The following is a 15,484-nucleotide window of genomic DNA, read 5'->3' as shown; positions in this document are numbered from 1 at the left end:
GAAGCTTGGCTATAGAGCATCTTTGGCTAGACTCAAACACAATTAAAAGCATCAACTAGAAGGCATATAACAATCAAATTAATGAAATAAACAATGGTTCATCTGCATCTCAAAGAAAAGGAACTAGCTACTCATTATAACAAAGCTCATAAAACAAATAAAGATGAAATTTAGAGAGAGGGTTGTGGTCTTCTTCTTGCGCAATGAGAAAAAGATGAGAGCCAAGATCCGTGTTTGCCGTCTCCTTCTCCAGGTGACATGAGTGTGACAGTCAATAAAGTTTACAAACCACCAATGACCAAAATAGAATTACAAGTGGGTTCCCATACATTAAAATAACTATAGAATGTTTGTTTAGCAAAATACATATTTAACCCCCAAAAAAAAACATCTTTATCACAATGCTTCAGTAAATCTGGAAAAAGGGAAAGTAAGGTTTTAACCGGAGGGTGTCCAAGTCTCTGATGGAGAAGCTAAATAGCTTAGGTGACCGAGTGAATCTGCAATGTTGGTGAAGAAGTTGTGGCAATGGGAGGAGCCATATGGTCAAGCAGGTAGAGACCACCTTGCACCGTACCATGTCCAATCATCCTCTCTGTTACCATACTACTTTGAAGCTTACCATGTGAAAGAAAATGTGCACTAATTTCATCTTATATAAAAAAAATTTATATCTGGTGATATTCAACTGTCTTTTGAGGGAAAGGTAAATATTGTGTTAACAAAAAATATCTAGTAACTGTAGAGCTCTAACTGTTGCCCGCAAAGCAACCCCTTTTTTTTTTTTTTTTTGGGGGGGGGGGGGGGGTTGTATTCTCCCGACTTCTGTGAAATTGACTATATTCTTCTCAAGTACTGGATTTGTTGGTCCCCCAACTCACCACACCCAATGTGGCTGTTGATCTCAACATTGTTGTGTTACGTCAAATAACTAGTGCTTTTTGCAATAACGTTTATAGGTGCATGCCAAGCTTACTAACTAAAATTCTGTTCAGGTATCTACATGAAGTTTGCTCACCATCTGTTGTTCACAAGAACTTCAAGTCTGCCAACATTTTACTGGACATGGAATTGAATCCTCACCTTTCAGATTGTGGCTTGGCCAACTTCATTCTGAGTGTGGAACAGGTGAGATTTTCGGATTTAAAAAATTTTACTACAATATCTCATAAGAATGTCCAAAGCATGCTTAAGCGTGATTATGTTGTAGAAGCGTTGGGTAGAATTTTTTGCATTCTAATGAATAGTGACATAGCTGTGAAATAAATATCTGACCACCTCCATTATCTCTACTTTATTTCTATTTATATTTCAGAGGCAGCACTGAGATTGAAACACAATCATGACCAAAATCAGCAGGATCAGTATACAAGCCTGATAAACATGTAAAGACAAATGTTTACCAGAAACACAAATATGCCGCATTAATAATTTTGTTATCTCGATTTTTGTTCTGTAAATAGGAATAGAGCCATGTGTTCACCAAGTGATGCTGCATTAAATCCTTGACTAATCCATCAACAAGTTTTTTGCCTTGTCTTGGTCCCCATTGACATGACTGGAGAATGCTAGTTATCGTGCTCTCTTCTTTTTTTTAATAAATCACTTAAAAAAAGTCTCCATAGATTGATGACCATCAAGCAGCCCTTATAACTGATTTCTGAATAATTTTAAGTTGTAATTGGTGTCTACCTAACATTTTCAGGCGATGAACCATAATGTTGGATACAGTGCTCCTGAGGTTGCAATGTCTGGTCAGTATACAATGAAAAGCGATGTATACAGCTTTGGGGTGGTCATGTTGGAGCTTCTTACTGGTCGGAAACCATTTGACAGGTAAATCTATCTGGTTTCAGAAACATGAGTATGTCTTTAAGGTTTCTCCAAAGTCCAGACTTAATTCTAATTCTGTTTTTTAATCATTATTTTATGTGGATGCTTCTAGCAGCTCAAAGCCAAGACCTGAGCAATCATTAGTAAGATGGGCAACACCTCAGCTTCATGACATTGATGCGCTTTCTAAGATGGTTGACCCAGCTCTCCAAGGGCTCTATCCTGTCAAGTCCCTCTCACGTTTTGCTGATGTGGTGGCTCTCTGCGTACAGGTAATATATATTAGCAAAGATCTTGAACACCAATTTAGTGCTGTGATTTCTTTTGAATATCTTTTATTTATCCCTACTGAACATTGTAATTCTTGATTTGGGCAGCTGGAACCAGAGTTCCGACCACCTATGTCGGAAGTGGTGCAAGCACTTGTTAGACTGGTGCAGCGAGCAAACATGAGCAAGAGAACAGCTGCAGATGTGCAAGGAGCTCGACGAGCAGATGACTCTGACATACAGGAGTGAATGTTTGAGCTTGGTATTTGGTCCCTGTTGATAGGCCCTGTAATTTTTAAGGTATTGGTGGATAGAGACGAGGGAAGGGAGAAAGAGTGAGGGATTGGGTGATCTTTGTTTTCAGAAGCATATGGTGGCATCCTGACACCAAGATTTATATGGATTTATATTGATTTTCCTCAGCCAGTGTCTAGCAATACTTTCCTTGTTTTGTTATTTTCTCTATGCTCTTGGGTCTTCGCTACACTTCCTCGATCCATTCCTGAGATTGGCTACGGCTGCTTCCATCATTTTATTTGGCCCGATCAAGTTATTTAGAACAGGGGAGGAATAAAGGCTAAAAGGTTCAGCGACTGAGCTAAAACTGGTGTTATATGACCCCAGAGTTACGGCCTACTTCTTACCTGGCATGCGCCATGTCACGTTGTCATCAAATCATCTTTTGTCACAAAAGAATTGGGACATCACCGTCGAGGTGCTCTTTTCCTTGTATTTCTTTTTAGATCTAAGGTTCATTCGGGTAAACTTTCTGCATCTTGATTACATCCTCAAAAGTTTCTTATCTGTAGTTTAAACCCCTGATTCCAAGGAGATTTAAACTTGTGATCTTATTTTAGGAGACCTTACTCTTAAAACACCAACTCACTAATCAGTGCTATGCCTTTGTTACAGTATAGGGAATGATGAAGAACTACTTTGAGGGCAGGGAACCTTGTAGAATTGAAAGAGGAGAAGGATTGTTGTATTTTCATTGCCTTACCCTTACACATTTAGATTAGGACTACTACCCTATTCTTATGACCATCCTGATTTTAGATTTCCAAAATGACAATACAATCCTAACACTATTACATTTAACCATCACATAAACCCATCCAGTAGACTAGAGTAACATAGTCTACCCCTTATGAGACCTTGTCCTCAACGTTCAGATACAAGAAGGCAGTGATATGCAACAGTTCCTCTATGGCCTAGATCCAAGTTCTTTATCCCCTCTTTCTCCACAATGCAACGCTGACCAATGCCTTGCCAAACATCCGACTCAAAGAAAGAGGTCTTAGCAGGTGAAGAAGCAAAGAAAGGACTGCCACTTCCATAAGAACTTGGACCAGAGCGAGGGTAGGGAGTGCTTTATGGACGGAACTCTATCCAAGAATTTGCAGGTAACATACCTAGTTCTCCACCACTATCCAATGAATGTTTTCTCCAACCCCCATCTATGAACAATCTAAAGTGAATCAGAATTTCATATTCAGTAAAACGTGAATACAAGTACTTATTAAATGGAAATGTATGGAAATACCCAAAGTACCCCTATGAGAAAATATAATGACTAAGAGTCCTTAACACGCCCCTTCAAACGTAACGGATCCACAACCGAAAGCTTGTCACGAAGAAGTAGAAAACGTGCACGGGGAAGACTCTTAGTAAGAAGATCACCAAGTTGATCAGTAGTAGAAAGGTAGCGCACAGTCAACTGATGAGAAGCAACCATATCTCAAACAAAATGAAAATCAATTTCCACATGCTTAGTGCGAGCATGGAAAATAGGATTGGCAGTCATATAGGTAGCCCCTATATTATCACACCAAATCCGCGGTGCCAAAGGAAGGAAAACACATAGCTCCCCAAGCAATGAGCGAAGCCAAACCAACTCTGTGGAAACCGCAGCAATTGCTCTATATTCGGCCTCTATAGAAGACCGAGAAACAGTGCGTTGCTTCTTTGAACTCCATGATACTAAATGATTGCCAAGAAAAATGCAATAGCCAGTGGTAGAACGTCGATCATCAGGGCAACCAGCCCAATCCGCATCGGAATAAGCATTTAGAACAACTGAAGATTTGCTGGATAAAAAATACCCATAGTGGAAGTACCACATAGATAGCGCAAAATTCTTTTAACTCGCTCCAGTGAACATCAGTGGGTGAGTGCATAAACTGAGCAACTTGATTGACAGCGAAGCCAATGTCAGGATGAGTATTGGAAAGATACTGTAAAGCACCAAGAACCTTCCTATATTTTGTCCCATCGGAAGAGAAGTCCCAATTTCTAGAGACAACGGGGTACCCGAAGCCATTGGAGTAGAAACAGCCTTAGCTTCAGTCATATTGGTTTGAGCTAACAAGTCAACAATATACTTGTGTTGAGTAAGAAATAATCCATCAGAAGTTCTTTTGGCCTCCATTCCAAGAAAATAATGCAAATTACCAAAATCTTTAATGGCAAATGCAGTTGATAAGGCCTTCAAGAGAGAACTAATGGCTTCAAAATTGTTCCCAATGAGAAGAATATCATCAACATAGATAAGAAAATATAGCGCAACGGAGGAAGAGTGAAACAAAAATAGTGAACTTATCCGTCTTGGAACCAATAAATCCTTGAGAGAACAAAAAAGAAGTAAGCTTGTGATACCATGCTCGAGGTGCTTGCTTCAGCCCATATAGTGATTTTTGAAGATGACAAACATAACCAGGTTTAGAAGAATCCACAAAATCCCAAAGGTTGTTCCATATAAACATCTTCAACTAAATCCCCATGTAGAAAAGCATTAGAAACATATAACTGACGAATTGGCCAATTGTTGGAAATAGCAAAAGACAAGACCACTTTGATAGTAGTATGTTTAACAATTGGACTAAATGTATCACCAAAATCATAACCCAATCGTTGATGAAAGCCTTTAGCGACATGTCTAGCTTTGTAGCGCTCCATAGTTCCATCCGGATTACACTTAATTCTAAATACCCATTTACAACCTATATATGACATTGTAATCGGATTTGAAAGGAACAAGTACCCATGTTCCATTAGAAATCAAAGCATTAAACTCTTCATTCATTGCATTCCGCCATTGAGAAGAAAGAACAGCTTTCGAAAAACAAGTGGGAATGGATTCGTCCTCAATTGAAGCAATAAGATTTAATTTCATCGTTGGTTTTAACAAACCAGATTTAGACCGAGTAACCATTAAATGGCGTTGAGGTTGAGTAGTATCAGTAGAATCCATTTGTACACTTGAATTATTCAATGAAGGCTGTAGTGGGGCAGATATATTAGGTCCTTCAGCAATATTCGGTGGTGCCAAAATTTCATTATGCTGAGATAAAGTGGACAAATGTGAACCTTCAGCTGATGGCAGCCCATAAAAATATTGACCAAGCCCATTTAGGATTAGTGGTCCACTCATCATATCTCCATTCCTAGCAACAGTACCCGTGGGCCTACAAACAATATCAGGCCCATGTAGCAGGGGTGGGGAGCTTTCATTAATAGGATGAGTATTACATATTACATTGGAATCACTGATCAAAGTTGGAAAGAGAGCAAGCCAGTGTGATGGATCAAGCGATCCAGACTTAACCTCTCTAAATGGAAAAACAACTTCATTAAACCGAACATGTCTAGAAATAAAGGTTTTTCCAGAAACAATATCATAACAAGCATATCCTTTATATCCATCAGGATACCCAATAAAAACACAATAACAAGATCGCACATCAAGTTTAGTTGCATCATATGGTCTAAGCCAAGGAAAGCATTGACATTCAAAAATCTTCAAACTCATATAATCTGGTTTAACAGAGAAGAGTACTTCAAGAGGTGACCAAGACTTCAAAAACGGAATGGGAATCCTATTCAATAGGTAAACCGAAGTACGAACAGCAGCAGATACTCACTGGTCTCTGCCCTAACTTCGATTCTGAAGGATGACATCTCTGACTGAGTCATCTCTCCCATCTTCGTCTTCTAATCCTATGATTTCTTTGAATTTTGGAGCTAATCTCCCTATTAAACTTGATTCTACAAACTTTCTCTTATGGCGAGAACAATTTTTTCCCTTTCTGCGTGGTTATGAGTTGGTCGGTTCCATTGATGGTTCGAATCGTTGTCCCATGCCTGATCCTCTGTCTGATCGAGTACCTGGTTCAATTTTTGGGTCTCAGCGACTATGGGATCGTCAAGATCAACTTATACTTGGCTTCTTGGTGTCATCGTTGTCTCCGAGTGTCTTGCCACATATAATCTCTGCAACCACATCGTTTGAAGCTTGGATGGTCTTGAACAAGATCTATGCCTCAAGTTCCAAATCCAGAGTTCTTGATTTAAAATATAGGTTGTTTTGTGTTCAAAAAGGATCTTCCACCATTGCTGATTATCTTCTTGAAATTCGTTCTTCTTGAAACTTCGGATACTTCTTTCTCAATTGCTTTTCTTCTGAAAAATATCGTATCCGTCCGCTGCGGCGTCGGATGCTTTCGGTCGGATATATCCGGATAATTTTTCCGATGGTGTATTTAACATTTTTCTTTAAAAATAGATGATTTGCTTGGGATTCGGAAGGATTTGGAAATTGAAATTTATAATAAAATGTAAAGTGACAATTGTCAATCAATAATCGGATATTTTATCGATTGGATTATTATCGATATCCGATGGTTTCGATTTGGATTGGTGCTTCTCTAGATTTTGCGGTTCGGATTCGGATGCGGTTTGCTATCGGTTTGATCGGGTGTTCCGAGCCGACGGTCCGTTTACGTCAGCAGCTAACTCCCTTGTTCCAGATATTGATTTGGTACTAGCAACCCTTCGTGGTCTTGGTGAAGATTTTAATGATTTTTCTACATCTGTTCGGCTTCGGGCTGAATTAGTTTCTTTTGATGAGCTTTCTGGACTACTTCTGTCACAAGAACTTCATATGAGGCATTCGGCAACTTCTTCTGTGGCTTCAATTTTAACCACAAATCTTGCAACTCAGGGATCTTCTAGTCATCGGAATAGTTTTGTTCCTGATTCTTCTCGTTCTACCTTAAATTCACAATATGGTTCAAGATCTAGTAATGATTTTTTTAATTACAATCGTCGTTCATGGAATCGGCATGGTGGTCGATCTAGTGGTCGGTTTGGGTCTCGAGCTCGTTTTGGTCATAGCACTGTCTCAAAATTTGTGTTTTCTGATTCTCGTAACACTGAAGCTGCCCCTTCTTTTCTAAATGAGTCGCATATCATATGTCAGCTCTGTGATGCTCCGGGACACAAATCCAAGCAATGTCCCCAGCGATTCAATCATGCATTTGTTGGTAAGTTCTTGTGTTCTTCAGTTGTTCTTGCCTTAAAAATAACTGTAGCAATTCGGTATGGGTCTTGGACACTGGATCTAACTCTCATCTGACCGCAAACTTAGCAAATTTGGCTGTTCGAGAACCGTATACAGCCATTGAAATTTTTTTTATAGGTAATGGTCAAGCTCTTCTTATTTCTCATATTGGTGCTTCTACTATTATAGCATCTGGCAGAAAATTTTCTTTGATGAATCTTCTATGTGTGCCCTCTGTTACATGTAATCTATTATCTATTTCTCGGTTCTCGGTTGACAATAATGCTTATTTTGAATTTTTTTCCTGGGAATTTCTATTTAAGGATTGTCTGACACACAGAGTTTTACTGGAGGGGAAGAGCTCTAATGGTCTATATTTCGTGGACTTTGGATTATTTTCTGCTGAATGCAAGAAGTCTACAAACTCAAGTGCTATGTTTTGTAATTCTTCTAGTAGACATAATTGTATAGGAAATTCTTCTTTGAGTTGTAATATTGCTAGTATTGAGGACTAGCATCGATGTCTTGGTCATCCAGCTCCTCAAAGGACGCACTTGATTCTTCGACAACTTGGTCTTTCATTTGCTTCTCTCCCTATGTGTGAAGCATGTCAATGTTCTCATAGTCATAGGCTCCCCTTTTCATCTTCTACAACTTTGAGTCGTGCTCCTCTTGATATTGTTCATACAGACATTTGGGGACCTACACCAGTTGTTTCATATGATGGATATAGATATTATGTTGTTTTTGTGGATCAACATACAAAATATACTTGGCTTTATATGATGAAACATAAATCTGATCTTTAGTCTATGTTTGTTTGGTTCAAAATGTTAGTGAAGAATCATTTTTCAGCTCGAATGTGTACTTTACAAACTAATGGAGGTTCTGAATACAAATATTTGTTTCAATTTCTTGGTGCACATGGTGTTTCTCATCACATTTCTTGTCCATATACTCCTCCCCAAAATGGGATTGTGGAGAGGAAGCATCGTCACATCCTTGAGTCAAGCTTAGCTTTACTGTTTCAAGCTGAGATGCCCTCAAAATTTTGGTTTGCTTGCTATTCGTACTTCAGTTTATCTGCTGAATAGGGTTCCCATTCCGTTTTTGAAGTCTCGGTCACCTCTTGAAGTACTCTTCTCTGTTAAACCAAATTATATGCATTTGAAGATTTTTGGATGTCAATTCTTTCCTTGGCTTAGACCATATGCTACAACTAAACTTGATGTGCGATCTCGTTCTTGTGTTTTTATTGGGTATCCTGATGGATATAAGGGATATGCTTGTTATGATATTGTTTCTGGAAAAACCTTTATTTTTAGACATGTTCGGTTTAATGAAGTTGTTTTTCCATTTGGAGAGGTTTAAGTCTGGATCGCTTGATCCATCACACTGGCTTGCTCTCTTTCCAACTTTGATCAGTGATTCCAATGTAATATGTAATACTCAAATATGTAATACTCATCCTATTAATGAAAGCTCCCCACCCCTGCTACATGGGCCTGATATTGTTTGTAGGCCCACGGTTCTTGTTGCTAGGAATGGAGATATGATGAGTGGACCACTAATCCTAAATGGGCCTAGTCAATATTATTTTGAGTTGCCATCAGCTGAAGGTTCACATTTGTCCACTTTATCTCAGCATAATGAGATTTTGGCACCACCGAATATTGCTGAAGGACCTAAAATATCTACCCCACTACAGCCTTCATTGAATAATTCAAGTGTACAAATGGATTCTACTGATACTACTCAACCTCAACGCCATTTAATGGTTACTCGGTCTAAATCTGGTTTGTTAAAACCAACGATGAAATTAAATCTTATTGCTTCAATTGAGGACGAATCCATTCCTACTTGTTTTAACAGAAAATTCTAGGCACACATAGAAGATTTGTCAAAGAAAATTTTATGCTAGATGCTATAATAGTAGAAGCACCAATATGAGAAATAAGAAGAGCTTGACCATTACTTATAAAAACATTTTCAGTGCCTGTATACGGTTCTTGAACAACCAAATTTGCTAAGTCTGCGGTCAGATGAGAGTTAGATCCAGTGTCCAAGACCCATACCGAATTGCTACCAGTTATTTTTTAGGCAAGAATAGTTGAAGAACACAAGAACTTACCAACAAATGCATGATTGAATCGTTGGGGACATTGCTTGGATTTGTGTCCCGGAGCATCATAGAGCTAACATATGATATGCAACTCATTTAGAAAAGAAGGGGTAGCTTCAGTGTTACGAGAATCAGAAGACACGGAATTTGAGTCAGTGTTACGACCAAAATGAGCTCGAGATCCAAACCGACCACCAGATCGACCACCACGCCGATTCCATGAACGACAATTGTAATTAAAAAATTCATTACCAGATCTTGAACCATACTGTGAATTTGAGGTAGAACGAGAAGAATCAGGAATAGAACTATTCCGATGACTAGAAGATCCCTGAGTTGCAAGATTTGCGGTTAAAATTGAAGCCATAGAAGAAGTCGTCGAACGCCTCATATGAAGTTCTTGTGACAAAAGTTGTCCAGAAAGCTCATCAAAAGAAACTAATTCAGCCCAAAGCCGAACAGATGTAGAAAAATCATTAAAATCTTCACCAAGACCACGAAGGGTTGCTAATACCATATCACTATCTAGAACAGGGGAGTTAGCTGCAGCCAAAGCATCTGAGAAAGAACGAATTTCAAGAAGATAATCAGCAATGGTGGAAGATCCTTTTTGAACACGAAACAACCTATCTTTTAAATCAAGAACTCTTGATTTGGAACTCAAGGCATAGATCTTGTTCAAGACCGTCCAAGCTTCAAACGATGTGGTTGCAGAGATTATATGCGACAAGACACTTGGAGACAACAATGACACCAAGAAGCCAAGTATAAGTTGATCTTGACGATCCCATAGCCGCTGAGACCCAAAAATTGAACCAGATACTCAATCAGACAAAGGATCAGGCATGGGATGACAATTCGAACCATCAACGAAACCAATCAACTCATAACCACATAGAAAGGGCAAACATTGTACTCGCCATAAGAGAAAGTTTGTAGAATCAAGTTTAATAGGGAGATTAGCTCCAAAATTTAGAGAAATCACAGGATTAGAAGATGAAGATGGGAGAGACGACTCAGTTGGAGACATCATCCTTCATAATCGAAGTTAGGGCAGAGACCCGTGAGTAGCTCGATACCATAAAGTGAATCAGAATTTCATATTGAGTAAAACGTGAATACAAGTACTTATAAAATGGAAATGTATGGAAATACCCAAAGTACCCCTATGAGAAAATATAATGACTAAGAGTCCTTAACACAATCCCCGAAACCATGGAGCCAACATACCCAAATACTTGATGCGCCTTCCGAAGAAAAGCTTGATTCTTCTGCCACAAAAACCCACAAGGCTGCAAGAGCCATACGAAGGACGTTCTTAAATGATAGTTCTGAGTTGACAAGCAGCCATCCCAATTGAGGTGAGAACACGAATAGTTTTCATGCAACTCAAGACTGGGAAAGAGACAGTGAGAAGCGTCCAATGTAGAGCACATTGTAGAATAGAATACCGCTAGAGAGTAGGAGAGTACCATGAAGAAAATTACCCTAGAAGTCCCCTTATAGTTAGCTAGAAGTGCCCGTGTAGATGGTAATCAATGAAAGGACCAATCATAAGAAGAGAAAGGTGTTGGGATAGGGATGGAAATCACTTTTATTTTTTGGGTTCTAATTTGAACTTAGTGGGTCTCACTTAATGTTAAAAATGGGTTAGATGTTTGGTTTCATTGAGAAGGCTTTGGGAGAGGTAAATGGGGTAAGAAAAAAGAGAATTTCTAGTGATTTTGAAGATGGGTTTTGAGAGAAAAAAATAGGATTGAGTCTTTTGGATCTTATTGTTCTTGTGGTTTTACAAGAAAGGGTTTCTCTATTGGGTTTTCTTCTCCATTGTTGCTCCATTGAAGTTCAAGTTTAGATTGAAGAATTTTATTCACGAACTAGAAGGTAGAAGGGTGTTTTCAATGAGGTTTGAGAGGTGGTGTGACCATTTGAGGTAACATTGTATTATTCTCAAATATTGTACTATTTTAAATATTAAAATAGTGGAATCCCTCCCGGTGGATGTAACTAATCTTGAACATTTTTAGTTAATGAACCACCTAAAAATCCTATGTGTTGCCAATGGTGGGTTAGTAAAGCCGTTAAAGGTCCAACCTTCCATGGGGAGGTCTTGGGTTCGCACCCATTCGGCGGCATTAATATTCTCATTCCCATCCCGGTATATAAGAAGCTCTCAATCCAAAAAAAATAAAAAATCCTATGTGTTGTTTACATCTTCTTTCATTCTTATGGTGGTTTGTTGTTTCTTTGCTTTGTAATTGTTTTCAACTTATTTGCACAAGATCCTTGGATTTCTTATTTATTTGGGTGATTTGCTAAATTACCTGGATCCTTGGATTGTGTCTTGACTTCTACAATTGGAAACTAGAGGGAATATTGCACATGAAAAAAGGGCGACAAATTTGTGGTCAAAATTGAAAAGCATTTACGAAACAAAGTCTCTCACAAATAGAATTTTCTTGAAAAGAAAATGATTTTCTTTAAGGATGAAGGATGGTTCAAATGTTCCAAATCATTTGAATGAATTCAACAATATACTTTGTCAATTAAAAAGTGTTGAAGAAAAGAGAAGGATAAAGACAAGGCAATGATTTTACTTTGCACCCTACCAGAATCTTATGATCATTTAGTAACAATTCTAAGTAAGGGGGATTCTCTTGATTATGATTCGGTTTGTAGGATATTACTTATGCGGAACTTCAAAAAAAATTGCTTATTTAGGAAGTTTTATAGAGATGGGATCAAAAGCTAATATGATAAAGGGTAGAAGCAAAGAGTGTCATGATTCTTATGAGAATTCTTTAAGAAACAAATCAAGACATCATTTTATATCCAAGGAACATGATGGAAAATATAATTTTAGGTTTTGTGGAGAGTGTGGACATCTTAAAAGGAATTGTCCCAAAAGAAATAAAAGGAGTTCTAACTCGAGAAGTGAGAAAAGTAAAGAGATTGTTGATGATAATTCTAAGGAGGCAAATCAAGTTGTGTCTACCACATCTAATCTTATCAAGGATGAAGTGTTGATGGTGGGTTGTAATTCGGAACTTCACCAAAATTGAGTTTTTGATATCAATGCTACATAGCATATGTGCTCACATAAATCTTGGTTTAACACATGTAAGTCATGTGAAAGAGGATTGATGAAGATGGGGAATAACTCAACTAGTAGAACACTTGATATTAGATCGGTATGCTTGAATATGTTTCGATGGTATTGGTCACACATTTAAAAATGTTAAACATGTTCCGGATATGACAATACGTTGATTTCTTTATTTACTTTGAAGAAGAAATGTAGTAAATTTTTTGGAGGAGATGGAGTCCTCAAAGTTTCAAAATGTGCTCTTATTATCATGAAGGGAGTCCGGGTTGGTCTCTTGTACAAGTTGTTGTGTAGTTCCATGATTGATGATGTTGCAAATATGGCAATTAACAAAGGAGACGTTTCTCTTAGGTTGTGGCACCGAAGGTTTGGCACATGAGTGAAAAATAAACGAAAATTTTGATGAAAAAAGAAACTTGTCCCAAATCTGAAATTTTCAAAACTATAATTTTGTGAGCATTGTGTCTATGAGAAGCATCATGGAAGGCTTTTAAAGCCGCTATGCACAATGTTTCTTTGAGTGATGTGCCATTCTGACCTTCTCCTTCTGGGAAGGTTTCTAGTTTGGGGCTCACACATGCAAGTATATCACCGTTCGCACAACCCATTTGCCAGTATGACTTGTCGATGTTAGTGTCTAGGACACAAGTGGTCTATGTATTTGGGATACATAGTATAGATATCAAAATATGTATATTTGGGATATACATGTGTGTCTGGGACACATTGAGAGATTATTGCTTGCCCTTGTGCAAGTGGGAGATGTTAGGGTTTATTAATTATTAATATAATTATATGCCCAAAGGCAAAACTGGAAAATCACTTTTGGGGTAGTTACAAAATATTGGGTTATATATTTGTAACCACAATATCACTTGGATGATCACATTATTCTTACGTGAGATTTTCCAGAAAGGTAGCTCCCTCTCTCTCTCCCTCTCTCCAAGAAAACACAAGAAGGAAAGTTCTGTGTGGATTTTTTCTTCCCTTTGCTTTAGATCTCCATACCATCCTTCCACATGGCATTTGGGTTGTGTAATTTATTCCCTTTCCTAGAGATTGTGGAATCAAACCGGTGACCAGATTGTAGAGGAACAAGGACGTGGATCCAAATTACTTCAGTTGCAGATATTCTATATTATTGGGAAAGCGAATACAGGTAAGGATCTTTCCCCCTTCAATTAATTGAATTGAGATATATAGAGTTTTTACCAACACTTTTAAATCCTCATTGGAGAACATATTAGCCAGAATAGCCTTGATAATCTATGCATTTTCTTATCTAATTAATATACGTATGAAAAAAAGAAAAGAAAAAAACAATTTTATGGAGAAATTCGAGAACCGTAGAGAAGTAGGAACAAAATATAAAAGGATGTATAAGGGAGTAAGGATGTCAATACGGTACCAAAACCGTTTAACCGTACTAAACCATGCCGTTTAAAACCACACCGTACCGTACCTATTCAAATTTAGTATGGTATGTACCAAAACCATTTTCTGAAATTCGGTACGATGCGGTTTTGGTTTTAGACGGTACACCGTCGGTCCATACCATATACCGTACCAAATGATTGAATACCGATGCCGTTTTCATACCGTATTTAAGGTTAGTTTTGTAATTTTAGTTTAAACTTTAAACCCTAATTGGTTCGTTGTTTAAATAGCTCAACTCTTGGGTTTTGAAGATTATATTCCACCATATGCAACTGCGAGAAATGAAGATCTACTGAGTGGAGTGAATTTGGCATCTGCAGCTGTTGGAATAAGAGATGAAATCGGGCAACAGTTGGTTAATGCATAATTAGCTATAAAACTAGTGATTCCATTTTTCTGCATGTCAAAATTTATAATTCTTTAATGCTTCTTTTTCTTCTTCTTTTCTTTGATGGAAACTAGGGAGGTTGAATCACAATGAATGGGCAGCTGAGTAATTACCAACCTGCAGTGAATAGAGTGGTAAACTTACTTGGAGATGAGAATGCAGCAGCAGACCACCTGAGCAAATGCATATTCCAACTCAGGTGGGATGGGTAGCAATGACTACCTTAACAATTACTTCATGCCATTATTTTACTCTTCAAGCCGTGAATACACACCAGAACAATTTGCTGATGTTCTTATCCAGCAATACTCTCAACAATTAAGTGTTCTTATCCAACAATACTCTTCAAATTTCTTGTTTGCTGGTCTGTTTGATTTTCAAGTTTTATTGTTACAAATAGAGGGTGCTGCGGCACTAGGAGAAATAATGGTCAGATTATATGTCTTCCTCTTCAAACTCCATGTCCAAATAGGAATGAGTATACCTTCTGGGATGCATTTCATCCATCTGATGCTGCGAATGCAATCATTGGAAGATCATACAATGCTGCATTTCTATCTGATGCTTACCCCATGGACATCAGCAAATTAACTTAGGCCTAAATTCTTGGTATTCTAGCTGAATTATAATAAGAAGATTGCACCATTTCAAGGGGGTGTTTAAATTGTTGATATTCTAGCTTAATTATAATAAGAAGATTTGCAAATTTCCAAGCATTTCTTTGTTTAAGTAAGCTTTTGTTGTACTGATTTTATAACAAAATCATACCGTATCATATATCGAATCGTTCAGTTTTTGTCGTATCGATTTCATACCGAAACCGTACCAAACCACATTTGAAATACTATTTTCATACTATACTGTATAAATTCAGTACGGTATGGTTTCGGTATGATGGTTCGAAATGTGATACAGTACCGTACCGAATGTACTGACACTGTACCGTATTGGCACCTTACCGGAGAGAAAATTTTCTGAAAAATAAATTTTA

At 37.9% G+C, this 15,484-nt stretch overlaps 1 protein-coding gene across 1 annotated transcript in view; it reads left to right on the top strand.

Annotated features, from left to right (window-relative positions):
* The window catches only part of LOC149012038 (protein STRUBBELIG-RECEPTOR FAMILY 6-like), a 33,858-nt gene extending 30,805 nt beyond the window's left edge, over positions 1–3,053 (top strand). Inside the window, exons 13-16 of the mRNA XM_089160325.1 lie at positions 996–1,128; positions 1,706–1,836; positions 1,949–2,105; positions 2,211–3,053. Of these exons, the coding sequence (XP_089016451.1) occupies positions 996–1,128; positions 1,706–1,836; positions 1,949–2,105; positions 2,211–2,351 (562 nt within the window). The 3' untranslated portion in view covers positions 2,352–3,053. The remainder of the gene's footprint in view (positions 1–995; positions 1,129–1,705; positions 1,837–1,948; positions 2,106–2,210) is intronic.
* The last annotated feature ends 12,431 nt before the right edge of the window (positions 3,054–15,484 follow it).

Source organism: Hakea prostrata, chromosome 7 (genome assembly GCF_041222555.1).
Source record: "Hakea prostrata isolate BN-2017 chromosome 7, UWA_Hpros_2, whole genome shotgun sequence".
Lineage (NCBI taxonomy): Eukaryota > Viridiplantae > Streptophyta > Magnoliopsida > Proteales > Proteaceae > Hakea > Hakea prostrata.
The sequence above is the reverse complement of the archived record's forward strand: the minus strand, read 5'-3'. Positions and strand labels throughout refer to the sequence as shown.